Raw genomic sequence first — 23,553 nt, forward strand, 5'->3', positions numbered from 1 at the left:
GATGGGGAAGCGGTCCTTAAACGTGAGCAAGAGTCTTTAGACTGAAGACTTCAACAGGCGTCCAAAGGGCCTTACAGGGAGACAAAACAGTTTGCAAATGGTGTGTGTATGTGTCGTTCGATAATTGTGTCACCGTGTGTGTGTGTGTGTGTGTGTGTGTGTGTGTGTGTGTGTGTGTGTGTGTGTGTGTGTGTGTGTGTGTGTGTGTGTGTGTGTGTGTGTGTGTGTGTGCGTGTGTGTGTGTCAGGCTCATTGTATCTTGTATGCCAAGTTATTTATTTTCATTATGTATTTCATAGGACATTCTTACCTGTTTCCTCAGGGCTTCGAAGGCGGCGCTGATGGTGTGGACGCGGGTTCTCTCCCTGGCGTTGGCCAGCAGTCTGCGGGTCTGCTGCACAGCTTTGATCTCCGGCACACCCCCAGGGGGGGGGTCGGGTCTAGACCCTGACTCCTTTAGGGGGAAAACACATCGAGACCAACGCTTTGTATGAAAGCGGTATAGAACTCTGCAACTTCCCTAAACATGGACTCACTTGATCATGAACTGTGAAATAAAAACGTAAAAAATATATAAAATAATTAAATTACAGGTATCAATCAGCAGGCATATGAAGAAAAAACACATAACAATTATGGGATTGTTATGGGACATACGATATACAGTATACAATATAATACAATAGACAGGCAATGTTTAGTTTTCACAATTGCCTTTTTTTGCATGCTCTATTTGATGGACTTTTTAGACTTTTAGAGTTCATCAAACTCACGAACAAATTCAAGCGTCGCTTTGACCCGGGCTAGATCCACTCATCAGTCTTTACCTGGGGCGAGTCCTCCTGGCTGTCTGAGGAGTGCCCGTCTGTCCGATAGGCTCCGGTTGACACTGGTACAATGACCGCTCTGTCGCCTCTGTCCTGGCCCCCACCCAGGTGACCGGGCAGTGAGCGGTCCTGGGGATAGGCGTGCGGGTGGTGGATGACGGGGGCAGGGTCGTGGCTTGGGTTGGCTGTGTTCAATGCAGGGAACCCAAGTGCAGGAACAAACGTGTTGCCATTGGACTGGTGATGGGAAATGGATGTGAACCAGCGAGAGGTGCGCAGGTGAGGCAGCTGAGAGACAGGGGATTGGGACAACCGTGCGGTGATGGCGGGGACTTGATGACCGATCCTCATGTCTAAGGCGTCGTTCTGACTCGACGTTATCTGCTGCTTACCGTCGGTTGTTGAGTGTTTCGGTACCGGGGCTTGATGCCCTAGTCCACATAGTTCCTCCTGATTCTCATCTTCTAGGAGGTTACCTTGTTGAAAGTCTTCCGCAGAGTCGTCCAGCGCGCTGCTGTACAGCCGCTTGGGCTTGCGGGACTTCCTCTTAAACTTCTTGTTCATGATCCCCGGGACAGACGCCGCCGACCCATCTGCTTTGGTGCTGTCGGGTTTATTCCATTCGTCGGCCCCCCCATGAGGGTTCCTCATGTTTGCGGGATGATGGCTGTCCAAAGCTCGGATAACATGAATCAATCAGAAGATCGCTTCTCAAAAGTCCAGCAGCCTCCCTGATAAGTAATGACGAGGAGGACAGATCGATACGTTGCCCACCTGCAGGATACTCTCCATTCTACTGTCCTCCGAGGAGATCCATACTCTACCTCTCGGTCTCTGGCTCAAGTCAGTCGGCATCAGGCCTCCTATTCCATAGAGTTGTATGCAAAATAAAATAAGTCCAACTCCAGCCTCACTTGTCTCCCTTCATGCCTGGTCCCAACAGACCGCCGTGCAGAGCGGTGCCTTCTACCGCCAGCAGTGTGTGGCTCCAGTGAGTCTGGGGGACGACAGGCTGTTGAATAATCCACCGCGATACCGAACCACGCAGCGGAACGCAGAGACCCAATGTAGTTTTCAAGAAAAAGGGATCCTCATCAGATGCCACTTGCATAGAGCTGTGTTCTATTCATTTAAATTTCTTGGTGTGTTCCAAGAGTTACAGAGTCTCTCTCTCTCTCTCTCTCTCTCTCTCTCTCTCTCTCTCTCTCTCTCTCTCTCTCTCTCTCTCTCTCACCCCCCCCCCTCTCTCTTCCTCCCTGGCTCCAGCCTGTCTGCATAGCAACATACCAAATGATCCACGGCGTCACAGGTTTATCTGTAACCGCCTCTATATCGGTCGTTATAAATATCAGTACGCATGAGGAAAAGAAGCAAAGCGGTCTCTTCTATAAGTGTGGTGCCCGCCTGCCTCCTCCGGTGGTCTGACAGGCTGGTGCCTCACACAGAACCAACTGTAGCCGGGAGAGGGGCACTCTGATGTCGCCCTTCAGACACCCTGCCGTAGGTGTCGAGTAGGGTTCCATCCCATTCACATGTGGAGGACACACACACACACACACACACACACACACACACACACACACACACACACACACACACACACACACACACACACACACACACACACACACACACACACACACACACACACACATATAATCACCGTTGCCAATTAAAATGACACACTATTTTCTTATTAATTATGAATATTGCAAAAACATAGTAACTATATAACATAATAACGAATAAATGAAAGAAATATACTAATTCGTGGCCAGACAGCACCACTGTCTGGCACAAACTGTGCATTACAGCAACATTTTGGTCTTTGATTTAACTGGGCATTTATTTACCTCAATCTATATTTTTATGTGAATCAAGTAGCCTACAACGCCCCACGGCAGTTAAACTCATATGATACGACATCGGATTCAGTGTATAATAATTCGTGTTTTCAGTCTACTTTTACTTTAAGGTCAACCTCCGTCACCGGAAATCCCACATGGTCTGCGGCTCCGGGTCGGTGACGTTTAAAGGGACGCTTCTGCTTTAGCTCGCCAAGCAAAATTGAAGGAATCAATAACACAAGTGGAGGAGTGGGGGGAAAAGTGGGGACTTAGGTTTTCTATGGAGAAGACCAAAACTATGTTCTTTACAAGAAAGAAAATAGATGAAGAGATAAAGGTGAGGCTCTATGATGGAGAGGGTTAAGAGTTTTAAATTTCTGGGGGTGTTTTTTGATGAAAGAATTACTTGAAGGGTCCATGTCACAAAAGTGCAAAAAAGTTCTGAATATTATGAGATGCCTATCTGGAATGAATTGGGGGGCAAATGCTGCTTCATTAAAGCAAATATATGTATATTTGATAAGATCTAGGATGGAGTATGGTGACCTTGGGTGTCTTGAAAGGCGCCTCTAAATTAAATGTATTATTATTATTATTATTATTATTATTATTATGGAAGTATTGTATATGGGTCTGCGTTTAAGTCAGTTTTGTCTGAGTTTGATATAATTCAAGCTAAAGCACTTAGGATATGCTTAGGAGGTGTGAGAACATCCCCGGTATGTGCATTGCAAGTTACAGCAGGAGAGATGCCACTTTGGTTAAGGAGAAAACAGTTACTGGCTAATTACTGGGTTAATTTGATGGGACAGAGGGAAGACCATCCAGTTAGAGTGGCGACTCAAAATCAAAAATCAAATTATTTGTCCAGCTGTTTTATGGCCTCAGATACCTCTCTGGCAATTCGATGTACCTATGGTGGATGTAGGATTGCTTGAAATTAAAACCGAGAACAATGAAGCGGATATGGTATTTGAGTTTCAGTGTCATGTGAGAGAACATTATGGGAATCATCTACAAATTTTTACTGATGGGTCAAAAGATCAAGAAACTGAAGCAACAGGAGCGGCTTTTATGGTTCAGAGGTTAAAGGTAGAGTCATCTAAGAGGACATCAGATTTTTTTGCATGTTTTTACTATTGAGCTATATGCTATTTTAATGGCAATAAAGTGGACTGAGCAACTTGTAAATCAAAAGGTATTGATTTGTAGTGATTCTGTTTCAGCCATCACTAGTATTGGGGTATAGGACAGCGAAGAGCCATCAGGATCTTATATATGAGATCCTGATGGCAATTAGAAGTGTGTCTGTGAGAGGAGTGGGGATCTCTCTGATGTGGGTCCCAGCCCATACAGGAATTTCAGGAAATGAGAAAGCTGATAAATTAGCTAACGCAGCTGTAAAGAAGGAAAATGTGGAAATAACATTACATCTGTCTAAGGCTGAGGGGAAATGTCTTGTGTGGAGGGGGATCATGGCCCAGTGGCAACAATTATGGGAGAGAGAGAGACTAAAGGGAGACATTTATTCTCATTAAATGGAAGAGTGACTGAGTCAACTGAACATTGTGGGATGAGAAGGAAAGAACAGGTTACTATTGCTAGAATGAGAATTGGTCACACATTATTGAATAGTACTCATTTTATCATAGGGAAACATCAAGATGGAATGTGTGATGAATGTCAACAACCCGAGACAGTGCCTCATGTTCTTAATACATTGTAGAAGATACAGCAGGGAAAGGAAGGAGTTACTAGAGACATTGAAAGAGTTGGGTCTAGAAGAGATTTCAGTTAAAGGTATTTTAAATTTGGTGGGAGGGGAAATTCAGTTTGTGTTTTTGTTTTTTTAAAGTTTTTATCTGGTCACACTGGTCTGATTAAAAGAATATGAAGATATGATTTAAAGTAACCTGAAGGTGGCAGCAATGCAACAATTTGGATGCCAGCTGCCATAAATCCCACTGAAGAAGAAGAAGAAGAAGCAGAAGCAGAAGCTCGCCAAGCAGAAATTGATAGCATAAAATGATACTTGCAGCTTCCTAAATGCACATGTACAATGGAATCTCCCGATGTGACATTCACTTTGGCTTATATAGTGTTTACGTTTTGTTTCGTGTTCACCCCAAACGAGTTTCGGTCGGCGGGTTTGACCGTCCAGAACCTGTTCTCCTCCTGGCTGGGCAGTGAGGACATTGGCTTCATTCAGTACCACGTTAAGAGGAGCAGTCTTACCCTTCTGGTCCATTCTTCAATACCCCTTGGTAAGACGATGTACTGAGAAACAGGTCTTTTGAACACTTGCAGAGGTTTCATACTATACGAGGCAAGCATGGATGGCAACAACTTATTTTGTTTATTTCGGTCCTTTCAGGGTACTATGCTGGGATGTGCATAGCTGCTCCAGAGAAGAACCTCCCATACATCAATCAGGTCAGCAGCCTTCCCTCTATCACCGTCTCCCCATGTCCTTCTTTATCTGCTGCCTCAATATGTGACATCAAATGTGGGGCTAAAATCCTTTTTTGTTAGATCAGCAAATCCTAACTACGATTTTTATAATGTCTTCAATTGACTCAACATTGCGGTATGAACAGCCCCATCCATTGTGTTCCTCTAGAGGTGATGTTATCTGAATCCGCTGAAGCTGAACTGCTCTTCAGTGGTGAAGCTCTGAGCTCAACAAGCATCAGCTGGTCAATGTTCTATTTGACGGATAATTATGGATTTGGGTCAAATTGATTTAGAACTTTTAAAAAGTATGAAAACCCTAGGAACTTATTAACCAATCAAAATCAAGTTTTAAATAATGCTTTGGTATGTGATATCAAAACAATCTGAGTTGATGTATTATTAAGCATCCATGTGCAGTATAAATACAATTTATTATTATTATTATTATTATTATTATTCTTTATATAACCACAGTAAGGACAATGTAGTGTTAATGCTCCTCTGGTTCCAGGTGAGCGCCGGCTGGCAGGCCTTCCTCGGCCTGTCGCTCTGTCTGCAGCTGCTAAGCGTGGGGCTGATCTTCTACTGGTCGCGCCGCCGCTGGTCCAACCATCCAATCAGCAGGGCTCTGCAGGTCCACACTGGTCCCCAGTGGGCGGGATGGGGTGCCGTGGCAACAAGCATCAACACAGAGTTCAGAAGGATTGACAAGTTTGCCTCGGGAGCTCCCGGAGCAAGGGTCATTGTGACGGACACCTGGGTGATGAAGGTAGACACAGTACCGCTGTGGTCGTTCTCAGTCAGATCAAGTGGTGGACGACAGAAATCCATAATTTACTTTCTAATTATGTTATCAAGGTGTGGCAATCGCCAAAGATTTTAATTTAATTTAAATGACAGTTAAGTCACTATTGCTGAATGAGGAAACACAATTCTTATTGGAGTCTACAGCGCTCTGATGGAAGGCCTTGCATTATCAGGAATACGAATGTTTAGAATGTCATTCAACATTTAAAACAACAGGCATGTGTCCGATACCCCACTGGTTGAATGTAGGTTTTTGTGTTTTCTTGTATTTTTGATTTTTTTTGCCTTCGAAGTAACACATGCAAACCATGTGCTTGCCACAGCGCATACTATTCCAAATGTTTCTTTTTTTGGTAACTGGGTAGAAAACCTAAAAGTGACAATTCATCAACTGCACAGATCAAGATGGTTTAGTGCGTGTAACGATCAAACATTCTCCAGTGGATGCAAGTCCGTTAGGACTATTTTATACTTTGTGTTGTAAGTGCCTCTCGGCATAGTACTCAGACAATATTGCTCTTTGTATGATAGGAGGCCGATACAAATCTTTGATGGGTCATCTGAAAGGACTGAGATGTGCTCAGCATCTCCAACATTATAGCCTAGATAAAACTACCATTTGCAAAAAACGGAGGGCTACGCAAATAGTCTGGAGTGAACTGAGGCCAGGTCCTCGATTGGTAGTGTTGGCTATGTAAGGCTATTTAAATATATTAAAGATTTGCACGAGAATCTATAGGCCTATCTCTCCACTCCAGCAAAAAGTCATTTGATATGCCAAGATGTCGAGCCGTGGTCTTATCAATCGCTCCCGGTGGATTGCACGTATAATTTGCACTCCGATATCAGCAGTTCGCTCATCAAAAGGGCATGCCATTGTGAACACATGAAATCTGCGGTGAACGCGGGTTTAAATACCCAAAACCGGGTTATGTTTCAAACTTAACCTGTGCAAAACCTGCTCCGACCAGGTGTGATTCAGAGCATATGTTTCTATAGCAACTAACATACCGTGATCCTTTTGGAACGGAAAACCTAGGGTTACAGCAAACCCTGGGTTAACTTGCCCGGTTATGTGATAAAACCGGCTTTGTGGAACACCCAGGCTAAGAGACAAAAAAAAAATATTGCGACAGTTTATAAGCCTCAAGGATGTTTTGACATAGATTTTTGATAAAGTATGCTGAGTTTTTTTTAAGTCACGCTCAGACTAGAGTCATTTGTATATTACAATCCAAAAAAAATCCCCCTGTGACACTGTCACCTTTTTTCCTCTGAGGAGTTTGCAGGTCTGCCCATCACCCAGAGAGGATATGGCCTTGGTTGAGCCACATACTCGTCAAACAGACTCGTAAAATACACTCATAATCCAGCATTATTTTCGGCACTGTGATTTATAGAGCTACTATTTTCCGCTGGCGCAATCATAATATGGGAAGCTTCTGGCTGGCTTGTCCAAGCGAGGGAAAACCTGTCAGAGGTACATCACAGCGTACAGATAATTCAGAAATATTTCTGTGATTGTCGACAATCTTGTGGTGTTCGCTTTGAGTGCCAATAAGTGCCCATTTGAAATGCTTTGAAAATTATTAAAAGTGTGTCCTTCCACCTCAACAGATCCTCGGCGACTTACTCTCATCAAGTATTTCCAAGACTGAATTGATTAGCAGACTGTGATATGCGTATTAATATACTTTTTTTCCTTTTTCTAATGGGAAATTGTGTCGAATCAGAAATGAAAGGGGCTCGGGCATCTTAACCCGAAATGCAAAAAAATAAATCTGGTATTTCCGAACATTTGATAAAAATGCACTGCAAATATCTGATAGTATCACAGGTGCAGTGGTTACATCCCCCTGTGATATTGGACGTTTATTTGCTGTTTTTATTTCCTGTGGTCCATCCCTTTGAGCAGACTGGAACATAACTTGATTTGTCTGCTTGGAGTCGACAGCTGGCTGCCAATAATTGTTAAACGTCATGTTTCTTTGAAGTGTGTTTTGCGATGAGCCCATGAAAATCTGAAACGTATATATGTCCTCTGACTTTTTTTTAATTCAAGGTTATGTGCATGCATAGGACTTTCCTCCCACCATCGTCCTATTATCACACGTCAATGACTATAGAGAGTTCAATGACGTTAGTTATTGCTATTATATCTTATTATTAGTGAGAAGTAGCACTGCTGCACATGACACCTTTTCTTGTCTTCTGAATTCTGTTATGTATGAAACCTTTTTACAGGTGACAACATATTACGTCCATGTGGCCCAACAGACCGACACCCACCTCACGGTGACGGAGTCCAGACAGCACCAGATGAGCCCAGATTCAGGGACCCCCACTCAGACCCTGACCCTTAGAGTGGCCAGCATCAACCAAGCTGTGAATCCGTTTGATATCAGGTATCTATGAAAACATTTTCCATGCTTTCAGAATTGTATTGTCATGGCCTAAGTCTGCTAATTGTTGCCTCTTGTTATGGATCGCAATCACCAGATTTTTTTGACAGCTACCTATTTGATAACTGAACTCTGAATCTTCATAAATGTTGCTATTATTCCAAAGCACGACTCATGATTGCTTAGCTCTGCTCATTTGACGGTCCATAATGATTACTTACATTTTATTAAAAACTATAGCCTCACTGTTCATATTTACATCGTTTTGTAACCTCTACAAGAGTTGATATAGTAATAGTAATACAGATATTATCATTAATGCAGTATAGCCTTACATTTAGTGTTAATAATGTGTGCAGGTTGATGTCCACAGAGTACAGCGAGCTGAGGGAGAAGCTGCACGCTCCGATCAGAAGTGCTGCCAACGTAGTGATACACCAGACCATCAGCGACCGCTTCTTAGACACCTTCAGAGCTCAGGCTGACCTCAACCAGCCCTACCTGCTCCCCAGTGAGATGGTAAATATCTTCACAACATGCAGATAATTAATCTCTCCTGCTGTCTTCCAAGGGGACATGGTGATTCCTCACGTCATGTTCTTGGTCCTCAGGAGGTAGAGCTCTGTATTGGCTGTATGCAGGTCCCTGCTGGAGCTAAGCTGATCAGGCTCTGCTGTGAAGAAGGTCGGTACATGAGTTCTTCCTACATTTAAAAAGTAGCATCCCATTAGAGTACCTTTACTGAGTTGTTTACTGCTCATTTATTTAATTATAACAATTTGATTCTGCTGACATCTAACACTTCCATCCAAAAATGTGGTGTTGTCTTTTAATTATGTAATTAACTTGAATGGTATAATATATTAAGAAAAGTGAAAAGCATAAAAAAAGGACCTACGAATATTTAAATCTTTGCCCCTTTTGAAGGCTCCCAAAACTTGTGTATTGCAGTTATTGGTTAAATGGTTTCCTGAAAAATGCCCCATTGGCCATCTTGTGACCCAGGTTATGACAGCGGCTCTGAGTGCCGGCAGTGCTTCTGCAGACCCATGTGGTGCCTGTCCTGTCTGGGCCGCTGGTTCTCCAGCCGCCAGGACCAGGACCGGCCGGAAACCTGGCTGGCCAGCAGCGTGCCATGCCCCACCTGCAGGTCCAAGTTCTGCATCCTTGATGTGTGTCTGGTCCGCTGACCCAGCCCCCTGCTGAGCGGGGAGGGGCCGCTCACCTGTTCAGCTCCCAGCTGAGAGAGGGGAGGGGCCGCTCACCAGCTCAGCCCCCCGCTGAGAGAGGGGAGGGGCCGCTCACCTGCAGACGTGTTGGTTGTGGATGTTTTATGCATTTTCTCTTCACCGAATGGAACTTAAACAGTGGAGCTTCAAAATGGTTTCTAGAAAACTAAACATTGAGCTCTACAATAAGTACTGTAGTACTGCACAGTAGTGTACTGTAGTACTATACAGCTTGGTGTGTATTATCTCTATATAACCATTTGTGGAGAGATGAGTACATGAAATATAATTGCAATCATTATTTATGTGTCTACAATTGTATATTCACAATGTTTAGACTTTATATACAGTGTTATTTTGATACGGTTCAATGCATGGCTGAACAATGCTCAATGCAGGGGATACAATTAAATTAAAACCTGATTCTGTTATTTGTATTGGATGCATCTTTTTATGTACATTAAAACAATGCTTCAGAATGGAGAATATTTCCAATGTCCTTATTCAGAATGAAGATTTGATTGGTTGACATCTTTGTATTCGGTTGTGCTGCTTCGCCTCTTGATTGGTTGACCAGCAGCTGAACGTCACAGGACTACCTCTTCCGGTCACGTTACCATTGTTGACGTAGCGCGGGTTTTCTTTTCACTTTTGCACACACATTCTTTTCCCGCCACACTGTTCGCGTCACACACACAGACACTGCAGACAGTACTTCAGTGTGGAACCACCGCAAAGACATTTAAAAAGAGAAATGTCTTTTAGATCAAAAAATGGACGCTCTGCTGCAGAAAGCAAAGAATCTGAAAACCGGTGAGTTTTAAGACTTCAGCCCGTATCATAAGACATTTTTAGATGAAGGTCTTTATATAAATAACGAATAACAAGATTAATTGACGCAATGTGATGCACTGTCTGGGTATCGGTTCTAAGCACACTTTTATTCAGTGTGTTTGATATAAATATGACTGCCTTAACGTCACTTGATTCGTTCAGCCTATATAATACATTTAGAGTTCTGATGGCCCGGATCTCCCGCCCCGGGCGGCTTTGTTTCCCGCGGAGATTTGTTTAAAGTTAGTTAGCTTTGAGTTAGCCTCTAGTTAGCTGGTCACTTTGTTCCTTTGTGCCCCTAGTCTATATGTGTAACTATGTGACTCTAGTTGTGTTTCATGAGTTGTGGTGCATCAGGTGATTAAACGGTAGATCAGGGGAGCTGCTTTATGGAGAAGTTTGTTTTAGGGTCTGCGTTGTGGTGGTCCAACGATGGTCCAACGAGCTCTTATGTTACCCTTCGTTTAGCAGCGATAGGAACTGTGCGAGTGTGCACGGGTCGTCATTATTCATCACGGTGCTACATTAGCATTAGCTGGAGGCTAACTGTTGGCATGCGGTTGAAGTTCTTGCCAATATTTGATCGATCAGAAGCTAATGGTCAAATTACACATCTACTTATTCACGAATCCAATTCTAAGATCTCCTTTGCTGCCGTACTGCCAACAAAACATCAGGAATGTTTTATAAAACTCACACATTACATATTGCATTAACAAATATCTTTACCAGAAGTGCAGTCCTGCATACAATTGCATTGTAGTCCGGCTACACCGCAGGCATATCAAATGAATTAGCTTTACTTGTATAGCCCCCCCATATAACCACACGCCTGTGTCCCTCCACCGACTCTGCACCTCATGTTTACCTTGCATCTTCTTGCTAGTCTGAGGTAGCGAAATACAGGTAGTGTTACGACCCCAGACATGATGTTAATACACAAATAAACATGTAATAAAATGTCTGGGAATGGCTCGGAAATATTCCTGTTTGTCCCTGTACAGGGTAGACATGTTTTGTCTACCCTGTACACACGCCCAAACAGTGCCGTGAAACTAGGAGCTCTCGGGTCAGGCAAAGGAGCTCCACCTACGAGACACCAATGGGATGTGGATTCGGACTGCATTACCCATTTTATTTAATGCTTTTTGTCAACTCTGTTTCATATTGTACCGCTCTGTTTGTAGGGATAGCGGCCCATCACCGTGGTCTCAGAGCAGGAAGAGGGGGGCCGATGGCAGCCTGAGGAACAAGAGGGAGGAGAACGATGAGAAGCTCCCAAAACACCCAGACGACAGACCTGCCAGGTAAGTCTCAGAACCAGCTGTTTTGTACTCGAGTTGATTTTCTTCCAAGCCCCATGAGATAATCAATAGAAACACTGGAATGAGATTAACTAGCCGATTCAGATGGATTATTTGGATTTATCGTGTGTGTGTCGACCGATTCGTTCACAACGAACGAATCCCGAACGTGAACGACAAGAACTGGTTCCCCAAAACAAGAAGAACTGGTTCTTTGATTTGAACAAAAATATGGTCACGTAAATAAAATATACAAACAAACAGAGCTTCGTCTCCCCGCGACCTATTGATTGAGTCTACAACGTTCTCAAAGATTCAGCCAATGAGAGGTAGCAATGGTGTTGCCATGGCACCTGGGTAAACAAATGACAAGGTGGTACAGTTGAATTTGCGCGCTTTCTCTGTCTGATGTATCTTGGGTCATATCATTTGACGTGGGGCCACTCATGTATCCCCCTACATTTCCGAAAATAGACCCGACCTCCATCTGTTTATTGGATAACCGCATTTCCCAATCCCATGAGTCTTTGCTCCATTCTACGTCAATTCAAGAACAAACAGAAATTAAACTGCAGTTCGTATTTTTTTTTTTTTTTTTTTTTTTTTTTTATGACCATGAAAGTTCTGTAATGAAGAATTAAATGCAAAGTAAAAAAAATATAAAACCATGAATGAAATATAGAGAGTAAGCAAGTGGTGTAAATATTGGTGGGACGTTTGGTTGTAATATATAGTATATCTTGTCGGTTTTCACCCGGGGTAGAGCCTAGAAGTCGCTTAAATTATGCTCAGGGACGTCTCGCGGGGAGGGGGGCAGACACCTGTGAGATTCCCTGAAAAATGACGTAATCTGACGTAACGAACGAATCAAAACGAACGAATCGTTATAGTGAACTGAATTGAAAGAACTAGTTCCTGGAAAATAATCATTTTGCCCATCACTATTATATATATATATATATATATATATATATATATATATATATATATATATATATATATATATATATATTAGTGCTGTAAGTTAAACGCGTTATTAACGGCGTTAACACAAACCAATTTTAACGGCGTTAAAATTATATATATATATATATATATATATATAATATATATATATATATATATATATATATAAATAATATATTTTTTACATCCCTGTCTAATGAGTGAATCTAACTATTGTATGTATGTTTATATATGTATGCCTCTCCCCCCTTATAAAGCTGGTCACCCTTTACATTTCACTGCCTTTACCCCTCTTTGGTGCTGTGTCTTTAGACCTCTTAGCTTCCAGATGGACAACGAAGTGAAAGCTTGTGGTGCCTTATGCCTTCTCCTTGTGTGTCATGATGTCTAGTTTCACCACACCAGAGAGTGATGGGCCACTGTCTCGTTGTGGCAGGCAGTCGGACTGGGGCAGCCAGGTAGAGAAGGAGGAAGATCTCATAAAGGATGTTAACAAGGACATGCACCGGTAATCACAACACACACACCTGACTTCGTATGAGCATATTCTATGGGGGAAGCATGTGCAACAACTTTATCGTTTTATGTACATGGAGGAATTGATATGAAAATTCTTCATGAGGTGTTTGTCTTGTAGAACTGCTCTGAAGCTCCTCCATGAACATCAAGTGTGCTCTAGTTACAGGAGGAGGCTGCTGGATGCAGAGTTCTCTCGGCGGGAGAGGAAGAATTCTTCTGGCAGGTACGGTTTAATGCATCGTTAACAAGCCCACAGAAACGGTGAACCCGAAACCACTTTTTTATTTGTTTCAACGTGGAAATATTATTTTATCGTCACTATAGCCTATGCCTGTTTCTGTTGAATAACGCAGGGGATAATAATAATTTTAGACGGACTAACCCTCTGCTTCTCCAGCTCTGACTCTAGAGAGTCGCCGCTTCCTACCAGTGCAGAGATGGAGACGGATGAATCCGTTTTATTACGACGACAGAAACAGATCAACTATGGAAAGAACACCTTAGCCTATGATAGATACGTCAAAGAGGTCCCAAAGTAAGTCTATAATTTAAAACGAACACAGTGTGCTCTGAACCAGAAATGAATACGTTTACACCACAACTTTGTTCTTGTCTGAAACTTGAAAGCCACACATGGGCGGATTCTTGTTTATTCACACTCTTGCCTACATCCACTATGTGCCAAATAATCAAATATTTCCAATACTTGCAAGATTAAGTTCAGACATAATAGATTAATGAATGAAAACCGGTTCCCAACCCTAATATGACCCGTCTGTGTGAGCAGACATCTGCGGCAGCCCGGCCTTCATCCAAAGACTCCCAACAAGTTCAAGAAGTACAGCCGGCGCTCCTGGGACCAGCAGATCAAACTGTGGAAGGTGAAGCTCCACGCCTGGGATCCCCCTGCCCAGGAAGGCCAGGAGAGAGACCTTGACGACATGTAAGAAGGAGAACATGGGTTACGGATTTAATCGACATACTGTAGGCACCTCGCTCATCCATTGGTTTCTGGTTCAGGGTGTGCCCATCATGTCATAGTTCTTCACATCACCGGTGTTGCCCCTGCTGAGGGGCGGTTTGACCTCTCCAGTTGGAGGGGGGTCCGTAATAGGCTGAACAGGAGTGATCCTTCTGGTGAACCTTACTCACCTTCCCTTTTCTTGGGATTTGGAGTGTTTTTTGGGGGCTCTGGTTCTCCACACACATACAAACTTTGGAAAAAGTCTACATGATATTTTGAGTGAGATATGCATTTCTGAAAGTGTCCTGCCTACATTTACCAAACGGGCGAGTCAGTTTCGGGCACCCCGTCCTATGTAGGAAGTGGGCACACTTGAATCTTACCTCGCACTTCCCTAATCCCCTCCAATCAGAGCATAGCTAAGATTTTGTGGACCAGCGGACGAGCAGCTCGATTCATGGTCTTCAGGGAGTCGAGGGCAAAATTCCTTCACCCAATTCTTCTCAACCATACGTAGACCTATACCAGGCCACTCACTCACTCACTCACTCACTCACTGGCGGAGTGGTAATCGGGAAATTTCCCGGTGGGCTGTTAACGTTTCGGGGCTGTCGGGGTGATTACTGCGGGATAACAATATTGCATTTACAAAAGTTCCTTGCAGCGCCGTCCGGCAGCCTGAGCTGTGCGCCTGCAACCTCACTCATTCAACAGAGGCAACACTCAAACCGTCAAAGTCGCAACCAAGTCGATTTTGTCTAGAGGGGAGTAACTGAGCGGCTTCTCCCGAAGTGGTACAGCCCAGGTGGGCCTTGAACTGTGATTGGTCAGAAAGACCTAACAGCTAATGACAACAATGTTCTCTCGTGTGGGCTCAAACAGTGTGACAGACAAACATACACACTTTTAAGGAGTTTTTCACTCGCTCCGTATCCTTGCTTGCCCCAACAAGTTTGTGCGCCGTGCTTGTTGTTTTGTTTCTGGTGTAGCTAGATCCGGTATGGTGGTGTCGCTAGACAGCAGTTGAAAAAAACTACGTTTTTTTCCAAAAGAGCGTTAATACGTACCAAAAGAGCGTTAATAGCGATAAAAAAATTAACTCTGTTAAAATTGGTTTGCGTTAACGTCATTAATAATGCGTTAAACTGACAGCACTAATAAATAGCCATGTATAATATTATTATTGTATAGAGTTCCAGGAGTCTGCAAACCGCCAAAATCCATCCTCCTCCATGCTGTGGTTCAGTCTGACAGCTCATTGGTCAATGGGCAGCAGACCATTTGCATTAAAGCTACAGACACCAGAAACGGCGTATCTGAAGGGACTGAAACGGAGGGGAATAGCGCTAGCCAAGATTTTTTTTCCTAAAAGCTATTTCCAGCATACAGCTTCAAAAATATGTTTTCTCAAACTCAAATACTATGTTTACTTGTTGGGAGAACACCCAAACAGTGAACTTGGGCATGAAATTTGAAAAGCAAATGATATCCTTTAGGATCGTTTTTTAGATAATGAACAAACCAAATGTACTTCCTAATCAGTCCTGCTGTACGATGGGTTAGCTCTTAATCTGAGGACAGCAGAGAGGAGGGGTTTGGGTTAGCCTTTGGGGAATATTGCGCTTGGTATTCCAGGTTACTTGGGACCCTTTTAAGTGGTTATATGGGTTCTTCAGGTGGACGTGATATTCCCTTCAGATGGATCTGGTATTCCCTTTAGATGGATCTGGTATTGGCTTCAGACGGATCTGGTAGTGCGTTCAGACGGATCTGGTATTGCGTTCAGACGGATCTGGTATTCCGTTCAGACGGATCTGGTATTCCGTTCAGACGGATCTGGTATTCCCTTCAGACGGATCTGGTATTCCCTTCAGACAGATCTGGTATTCCCTTCAGATGGAGGTGGTATTCCCTTCAGACGGAAGTATTCCCTTCAAATGGAGGTGGTATTCCCTTCAGATGGAGATGGGTGGTATTCCCTTCAGGGGATGTTGTATTCCCTTCAGGGGATGTTGTATTCCCTTCAGACAGATCTGGTATTCCCTTCAGACGGATCTGGTATTCCCTTCAGACGGATCTGGTATTCCCTTCATATGGAGGTGGTGGTGGTATTCCCTTCAGACAAGGTATTCCCTCTAATGCGTGCCCTGCTGTCCCTCAGTGAGGAGCTGGACCTGGAGGACGTGATGGACATCGAGCTGGATTTCCCGACGCTCCCAGAGGCCCTCAGCAGCTCTTCTTCCTCCCGCCTTCCGGTTCCGTCGTTAAAGGTGCGCTGCTCTCTGGTCATTATTTACTGCCTCATTGTCTTCTTAAACTGCGTTTTCAAAGTGATCCCTTAAGCCTTTTTGGATCATCTTATGGGTCAGATAATTGATTCTTGTAATGTTGACAGAAGCTTAGCTGTGATTATCTTTTGAGAACCTTTCTTTCTAACTTTATATTTTATCGAAGAACTTACTTACACTAACTCAATTTGATTATACATAGGTAATCAATGTGGGCTTTGTCATGTGTAGGTCATTGTTAACCTAAATCTGCTCTTCTCTTGATTGCAGGACGAATGTGCCGGTACACCGAATAAAATGATGAAGACGGAGGAGTCACCGGAATAAAGTGATGAACACGGAGGAGTCACCGGAATAAAGTGATGAACATGGAGGACGCACTGGAATAACGCAACCATCTGAAGACACTATCGGGTTCTTCCTCCATTGCTTCTGAGATCAGGAAGTTATTTTCCCCATTTGTATTTAGGATTCATTTAAGAAACAACTAACCGTTGTTAATCCGCTGTGATCCGCTTTAGATCTGCCTTACCTTCTCTCCATTGTTTACAGGAATCAGCCGTAATTTACACATTTCCTGGGGATGAAATGTCTCATAGTGCCTCAAACCTTGATATTCTTTTTCTCCTTCCTTTTCCATCACTATCGGGGCTGAAGTTCCTATGTGTAGATTTACCTCTTGACGCTGTCACATGCAGGCAGCGTCTACATTGTAAGCTCTTAAAAGTATTTTTATGAATGTAAAGTTTACCAAATCGTTATTGCACTGAGTATGTTTTATAACTCACTGGGCTTGTTAAAGACATATGTTGTGTTACTAGTTTGAACTGATTTAAAGCCTTTAATGTTCAATCGAGCATATCTGTAAATAATGTTGACTAACGGCTTTTTAATGTTTATTTTGAAAAATAAATAAAAAAAATAGCAACGTTTCTTGGAGTACACAAAAATGGGTTTGGGTTTGAATTATATAATTATTTTGTTTTAAGTGCTGTTGTACTTTCTGTTTTTTATATATTTGTTTCCCAATTCTGTTTTGAAATAAAGTTTGGCTGTTGCTAATGCTGTGGGAGATTTGTTTGTAGAAAAGTTTAGTTCCTCCTTTATAGTAAGCCTATGACAACATTTGTTGGTATATTTTATTAATCAAATTCTAAATGCGTTTATTTCGACCATATTGGGGTCAGGGTTAGTCCAATTGGGCCCTAGATGTGAGGATATTTTATTTTGTTTACATAGATTATAGTGTGTATTTTCTGACTGCTCCAGCAATGATAGTTTTAAGCTATATGATTATATATAATTTTTTGAGGAATGCTCTGTAAAGGTAACTAGAAACCACAAATAAAATGTAGTTACTTAAACATTTCCTATTGTTGAACGGTGAAAAACCCTGATGAAGAAAAAGTGTGTTGCACATATAAAAAGTAGTTTATGCAGATCAATGCACGGCCCAAAAAAAAATCTTTGCATTGTTTGGGCCATGCCAGAGTGATGGATATAACAGAGTGGCGACACTTCCATTGGACTCCGTTGTGTTTTTTGGCTTGTTTTTCAAATATATATTTTCGGCAATTTTTCACAATTAAAATGAAATAAATAAAGTTATTATGCTACTTGACCTTTTGACCTCAAGTTGTCAAACCAACTGTGCAACATACAGATTAATGTGCCACAAGTGCTTATTTTTCCAATAAGCATAAATAAATATATTATTTCATCAATTTTTTTACATTACATATATTTTAATTCGACTGATTTTGTCAAATTGATATTGTGAAATTGTGAATTTTCTTGGAGTGTGGATAGCACCTTTCACAACACATCACTCTTTGTTAATTTACTTGCTGATACGTGACTCTTATGTCTCCGACTTTCCATCTGTGTCCTGCTACACAACAAATCAATGGGTGCATCAGAATTGTCATTTTTAAGTGACAGTTGAATTGTTAACAGCCACCTCCTTTTGGCTGATATGAAGGTAAGATTGAAATATTGTTACGTTTTACAGAGTTTGTTTGGTGGTTCGCTGATGTTGCATGGTCGACTAGCAAGCTGAGCTATATGCCAACGTTGAATTGACTCATTTAATTTCTAATGTGGTGAAATAAATGTCCCTGCTGCTTTTCAAACTTCACAAAGTAACGTTATGCACTGTTTATTGCTTGCAATTCTTGAACTTGTTCTTTGAACTTGTACTTTAAAATAAACATTTACGTTTTTATAGCCCATACTTTATGATGACTACATCGTTGAAACTCCTTGAATAAATTCGATTTATATACTTCCTTTTTTGGGAGGGGGGGGGACGCCAGTGATGTGTCTGCATAGTGCATACCCCTCAGAAAGTTGCAACTTGCACGCGTGTGTGTGTGGTCAGTGTCGTCAGCAACATATAAAACTGCGTGGGATCGTTTCTAAAAGTGTACCTACGCCCAAAAGCCAAGTTTTGCATGCGCCAAAAAATATACGGATTTATAAAACCCTGCGTACGCACACCGTACGCCAGGCCTATTCAACTAGCGGCCCGCGGGCCGAATATGGCCCTTCTTATTTATTTTCTGGCCCGCAAGAGGTTGCCTGCAGACCTAAAAAAAGTAAAAAAAAATAATAATTAGGAAAATTGTTGCCTGCAAATCAGGTTTGCGTGTGTAATATATATGACCAGCCAATAAACGCAAAGTATGCTACGGCAACAGGATTACACCCGCTCTGTCTACACCTGCCATTGCCTCAATCAAGCTCACTTTGCATTTTATGCTTGCGGATCACGGAGAAACTCACTTTAGCTAGGCTAACAACGGCTCCAAGATGTCTCTTTCCAAGCCAAAAAACGTAAGGTTGATGTTGAAAAACGCCAATTCAAAACGATTTGGACTGAAAAATATTTATTTACTTTGCCATCCGCCACAAGTAGTAAACCGGTGTGTTTAGTGTGCAACAAAGCCATTTCCATGATGAAGGAATACAAGGTGAAGAGGCACTACAACTCAAATCACGGCTTGTTTGCTGCCAGTTTTCTCATATGAAAAAACAAGGGTACGTTTCTCCATGACCAATGAGAAGCTGCATGAGTGTCTCAGGATTGGCCTTACAACGTATGAACTAGGGATGGGCGTGAGGTATCGATTACTCGAGTACTCCTCGTTACAAATGAACTCGGTTGGTGGACAGGCAAACTCGAGTTTGCATATACACACACAAAGTTTTCTGAAGCAAATGTATACATTTTCTGTGCGGCGCCACTAACGCATGCCGTGGGCACAAAGCAAATGAAATGTATCAAATTTCTGTGTGGCGCGTGCCGTTGCCGTGTGCAGGCACGCCAGAATTAAAAAAGTTAAGGGATGGCGGTTAAAGCAAAGCGCAGCGAAGTGTTGAAATACTTTAAAGAAATAGGAGATCATAAGGTGAAATGTAAAATTATGCCAAGCGAAATCGAGCTACCAGAGTACTACATGTACTGTCGAGTCAAACTGTGGTTTTAATTTTACTTTGGGGTTTAAGAAAATACACTGAAAAAAAAGAAGAAATTAACGGACAAAAAATAGTGATTTAATTTTAAATTGGGAGCGGAAGGACTCACCAACTCAACTAATGGTTGACGCAAAGTTCTAACCAACGCAAAAATAAGCTACGTCATACACGCGACGCAGACACGAGCAGCAGGTGTTTTAATTGAGCTTCAAGGAGGCACGAGAGAGAACAAGAGAGCTGTTAGAAAACCACAGCAAATGCGTGTAATAAAAACTCTTGTATTGTACATACTGAACATCTTTGAAATCTGGAGAGGCAGCCGGTAAGAGAATGTAGCCTACTTCCGATCTTTTCCATCAAAGTCTGCCGCTGCTCCGGTAACGTTGTTTGTGCTATTAATAGCTTCTACCGCAGCATTCGTTGCAAGTGGGGATGCTAATGTTGTCTGCCTATACCGTGAACTGTAAACTAAGTTGTCACTTGTTAGAAATAAGGTGATGGTGAGGCTGCAGTAGCCATTTTTGTATAAGTGATGGTTCATGCATTTAATACTTTATTATTGAATGTTCCACAATTGAAAAATGTATCAATTATTTTGCACATGTTGGTGTCGGTTTATTGTTGTGTGTATTGCTGATATTCATGTGTGTTTTCTATGTTTCTGTTTATCTTTCAAGGTTTTTTACCTAAAGGTTAATGGCAAGAGAAAATAGCGAGCTACTGTTTAACTGAAAATAAAAAGGAAAGAAAAGTGAAAACGTAGCTACTGCCTGGGACTCAAGTCATTACATTTTGAGTAGAATCCAGTTTCCCAAAACCTCCAATAGATGTCAGTTCCTCTTTCAAGTTGGGGAAAAAGTACAAAACAGCAAAAAACACGGACAACTTGACAGTAAAAAACCGAGGAGTCCAGGAACTGGAACCAAGGAAAATCAAAGACGGATTAAAATCCAAATAACAAACAAACTCTTATCTTGTCACCTACGCGTCACCTGCAACAGGGAAAAGATGGCGGAGGAGCTGAAAATGGAGAGAACAGTGGCGAAGAGAGCATTTTCTCGTCTGGCCAACAGCTTGCAGAGGACCTACGAGGATCTCTCTGAGCAGGAGCTTGAAAATGGGTTTAATGCACTCTCTAAAGCTGCTGAAAAAGTCTTAGAGGTAAATGATGACTTGGAAGCCAAGCTCATTGCTGACAAAGAGGCGGAGCTGGGCGCTGAAGAAGAAGCAGTGTTAACAGAACAGCAAAAGGCCGACCTGACAAACACTGCCATTGAAAGTGCATCTAAATTGAAGGAAATCAAACATCTTGTCCAAAACGTGCTGTGGTCCAACTCTGGCGCCAATGAGGTTTTCACGTCACTGGAAGTCGCAGAGTCAGAGTGCAAGCGCACTGCTGCAGTAGACCGAAGTACGAAACAAGAGGCCTATGATTTCATGCTCAACCACTTGCAAGACCTCACAAAGACGGCAAAAGGATTGCATGATCGCTGGAAGCGATGGATTCCATCAGATCAGAAAAGAGTCATCCAAGACCGACTTAGAGAGCTAGACCTCACAGTTCCTGTGCTTGTGTCTATGAAGGCTGAATTCATACAGGTAAAGCTGAAAGAAGAGGATAAAAGACAGACGTGGACTGCCCCTAAATTCTACCATGCCCACAATCAGGTTAAAGCCAATAGCTCTCCCCAAGTTCTCTGGCGTTAAACGAGATTTCCATAGATGGAGGAAAGATTGGGAAGCGCTGCAAAGGCAAAGTGAACCCACAGGCTCAAGAGAGGTGAAGAAATTCCAGTTGCTGGACAGCCTGGATGAAAGAATCACCAGAGACCTCAGGCTCACCACCTACAACACCGCAGAAGACGTTTTCCGTGTCCTTGGAAATCGCTATGGAAACCAAACCGCCATCGCCATTGAAATTGTGGAAGAGTTGCAGAAAATGCCAGCTGTTAGGAGTCACCAACCACGAAAGATAGTGGAATTGATTCAAGCAGTTGAGAAGGCATTGCAGGATTTGAGTGAATCAAGAATCCGTTGGTCATAAAGTCCATCGAATGTAAGCTTCCTGAAAATCTGAAGAAGGAATGGCTTGTCTATGTGGCTGATAGTCAGAATGCTGTGTTCCCAGACAACAGATTTGACAGTCTGTTGGCATTCCTGAAAGAGCAAGAGTTCATTTACGAGCAACTCGAGCAACTGATGGATGAGGAACCAAGAAAAGAAGCAAGATCTGATTCAAGACACGCCACAACAAGAGCCACAAAGTCTGATGGTGCCCAGGCAGGATGTGTCATCTGTGGTGACGAGAAGCACAGAGCAAAGCTGTATTTCTGCAAGCAATTTCGAGCCCTAAAGCCAGCAGAGAGGAATGCTGCCGTAAAGGAGCTAGGGGCATGTGAGAGGTGCCTCGAAATCCATGATGACTTGGCATTTTGCAAACCCACCTTTCTCTGTAGGCATCCAGACTGCAAAGATGGTCGTGATCATCACTACTACCTGTGTCCAAATGCTGATGAAAGAAGCAGTGCTGTTCAGAACAGGGGTAGACGCCATTCTGGGGAAGCAAAGGAAAAGTACACTGCTGACCAGGAGGACTGCTCTCCCCAGAACTTGCAAAACAGTGTCGGGATGCCTTCTCGAACGCCGCCTCAAAGACCCTCAGCACAGTCACCAAGCCATCAAGCCTTCTCATTGAAGGTGGTCTACAAGAGTTCCCGGTCATAATGATGCTCCTTGAAGTAACAGCCAATGCTGGACAGAAGATCGGGACCTTGATCGACCTGGCATCGGACACAAACTACATCACCCACAAAGCTGCAAGCAAGCTGAACCTCAGAAGCGAGGAAATCACCCTTGTTGTCCATGGGGTTGGGGGGATGAAGGCTCACGTGGAAACGAAGAGGTACCTGTTAAAGATCAGAGTAGAGACTCCCAGAGGAGCCCTTCAATCCCACCAGTTGATTTGCTATGGACTGGACAACATTGCAGATGTCTACAAGGGCGTAACCGCGAGACAACTGCAAAAGTTCTTTCCTGACATCCCAGCCGATGACCTCACAAGACCCAAGGAGATAAGCTTGCTGATTAGTCACAGAGAGGGTAAGCTGGCACCTCAGCGAATTTGAGTTGTTGGAGACCTTGTGCTGTGGGACGGACCGTTGGGGAAGACCGTTGGAGGGACTCACCCAGACCTGTTTGAGAGCATCGCCGTGTCAGCCCACGCATCCAACACTCACTTCGCCAGGTCAATGAGGACCGCCGCCAGTAAATATGAGGAACTCCCCGCCTGGATCTTAAAGCAGCAGCAAACAAACAGTCGTATCTGCCACGACATCCAGGAGTCAACCACCTTCACAACTGGGCAAGACTTCCTGGAATGGTGGAGATGGGACAGTATTGGTGCTGCCTGCGATCCAAGGTGTGGGGGCTGTCGATGTGGAAACTGCCAGCCAGGTGGGAAAGAGATGACCCTTGCTGAGGAACGGGAACTCGAGGTAGTGAGAGACGGACTCACGTACGTCGCAGGTGACTGCCACAGCAAGGATCCGCATTGGCATGCCAAGTACCCCTGGATAGAAGACCCAGTTTCACTCCCGAACAACAGGGGAGCTGTTGAGGCCACTTTCCTCAGAACA

General features: G+C 43.2%; 3 protein-coding genes across 5 annotated transcripts in view; 2 read left to right on the top strand and 1 right to left on the bottom strand.

Moving 5' to 3' along the window:
- The window catches only part of atoh8 (atonal bHLH transcription factor 8), a 6,747-nt gene extending 4,724 nt beyond the window's left edge, over positions 1-2,023 (bottom strand). The window contains exons 1-2 of the mRNA XM_060063415.1: positions 828-2,023; positions 311-454 (exon numbers count right to left, since the gene is read on the bottom strand). Of these exons, the coding sequence (XP_059919398.1) occupies positions 311-454; positions 828-1,478 (795 nt within the window). The 5' untranslated portion in view covers positions 1,479-2,023. The remainder of the gene's footprint in view (positions 1-310; positions 455-827) is intronic.
- A 2,600-nt stretch (positions 2,024-4,623) lies between these two features.
- tmem129 (transmembrane protein 129, E3 ubiquitin protein ligase) lies at positions 4,624-10,052 on the top strand. The gene is made up of 7 exons (XM_060063414.1): positions 4,624-4,938; positions 5,049-5,107; positions 5,640-5,897; positions 8,180-8,340; positions 8,697-8,856; positions 8,949-9,021; positions 9,343-10,052. Exons 1-7 carry the CDS (start codon positions 4,734-4,736, stop codon positions 9,525-9,527), a joined length of 1,101 nt encoding a protein of 366 aa, XP_059919397.1. The 5' UTR covers positions 4,624-4,733; the 3' UTR covers positions 9,528-10,052.
- A 129-nt stretch (positions 10,053-10,181) lies between these two features.
- On the top strand, positions 10,182-17,809 carry slbp (stem-loop binding protein). 3 transcript variants are annotated; one of them, XM_060063424.1, is made up of 9 exons: positions 10,205-10,379; positions 11,588-11,707; positions 13,062-13,178; positions 13,350-13,412; positions 13,587-13,724; positions 13,977-14,132; positions 16,315-16,423; positions 16,712-16,780; positions 16,812-17,503. In XM_060063424.1, exons 1-8 carry the CDS (start codon positions 10,321-10,323, stop codon positions 16,766-16,768), a joined length of 819 nt encoding a protein of 272 aa, XP_059919407.1. In that variant the 5' UTR covers positions 10,205-10,320; the 3' UTR covers positions 16,769-16,780; positions 16,812-17,503. The 3 variants fall into 3 exon arrangements, with proteins under 3 accessions (XP_059919408.1, XP_059919406.1, XP_059919407.1); XM_060063425.1 differs by having other exon boundaries at positions 10,182-10,379; positions 13,107-13,178; positions 16,712-17,809; XM_060063423.1 differs by having other exon boundaries at positions 10,182-10,379; positions 16,712-17,503.
- Positions 17,810-23,553: the final 5,744 nt, after the last annotated feature.

This window comes from Gadus macrocephalus, chromosome 10, assembly GCF_031168955.1.
Source record: "Gadus macrocephalus chromosome 10, ASM3116895v1".
Classification (NCBI taxonomy): domain Eukaryota; kingdom Metazoa; phylum Chordata; class Actinopteri; order Gadiformes; family Gadidae; genus Gadus; species Gadus macrocephalus.

Coding starts and splice junctions, on each gene's coding strand:
- slbp (XM_060063423.1), top strand. CDS start 10,321: ATGTCTTTTAGATCAAAAAATGGACGCTCTGCTGCAGAAAGCAAAGAA. Junction 13,179..13,349: donor GTTAACAAGGACATGCACCG/GTAATCACAACA, acceptor AGTGTGCTCTAG/TTACAGGAGGAGGCTGCTGG. Junction 13,725..13,976: donor TACGTCAAAGAGGTCCCAAA/GTAAGTCTATAA, acceptor CTGTGTGAGCAG/ACATCTGCGGCAGCCCGGCC.
- tmem129 (XM_060063414.1), top strand. CDS start 4,734: ATGGAATCTCCCGATGTGACATTCACTTTGGCTTATATAGTGTTTACG. Junction 4,939..5,048: donor CCATTCTTCAATACCCCTTG/GTAAGACGATGT, acceptor CGGTCCTTTCAG/GGTACTATGCTGGGATGTGC. Junction 8,341..8,696: donor GTGAATCCGTTTGATATCAG/GTATCTATGAAA, acceptor TAATGTGTGCAG/GTTGATGTCCACAGAGTACA.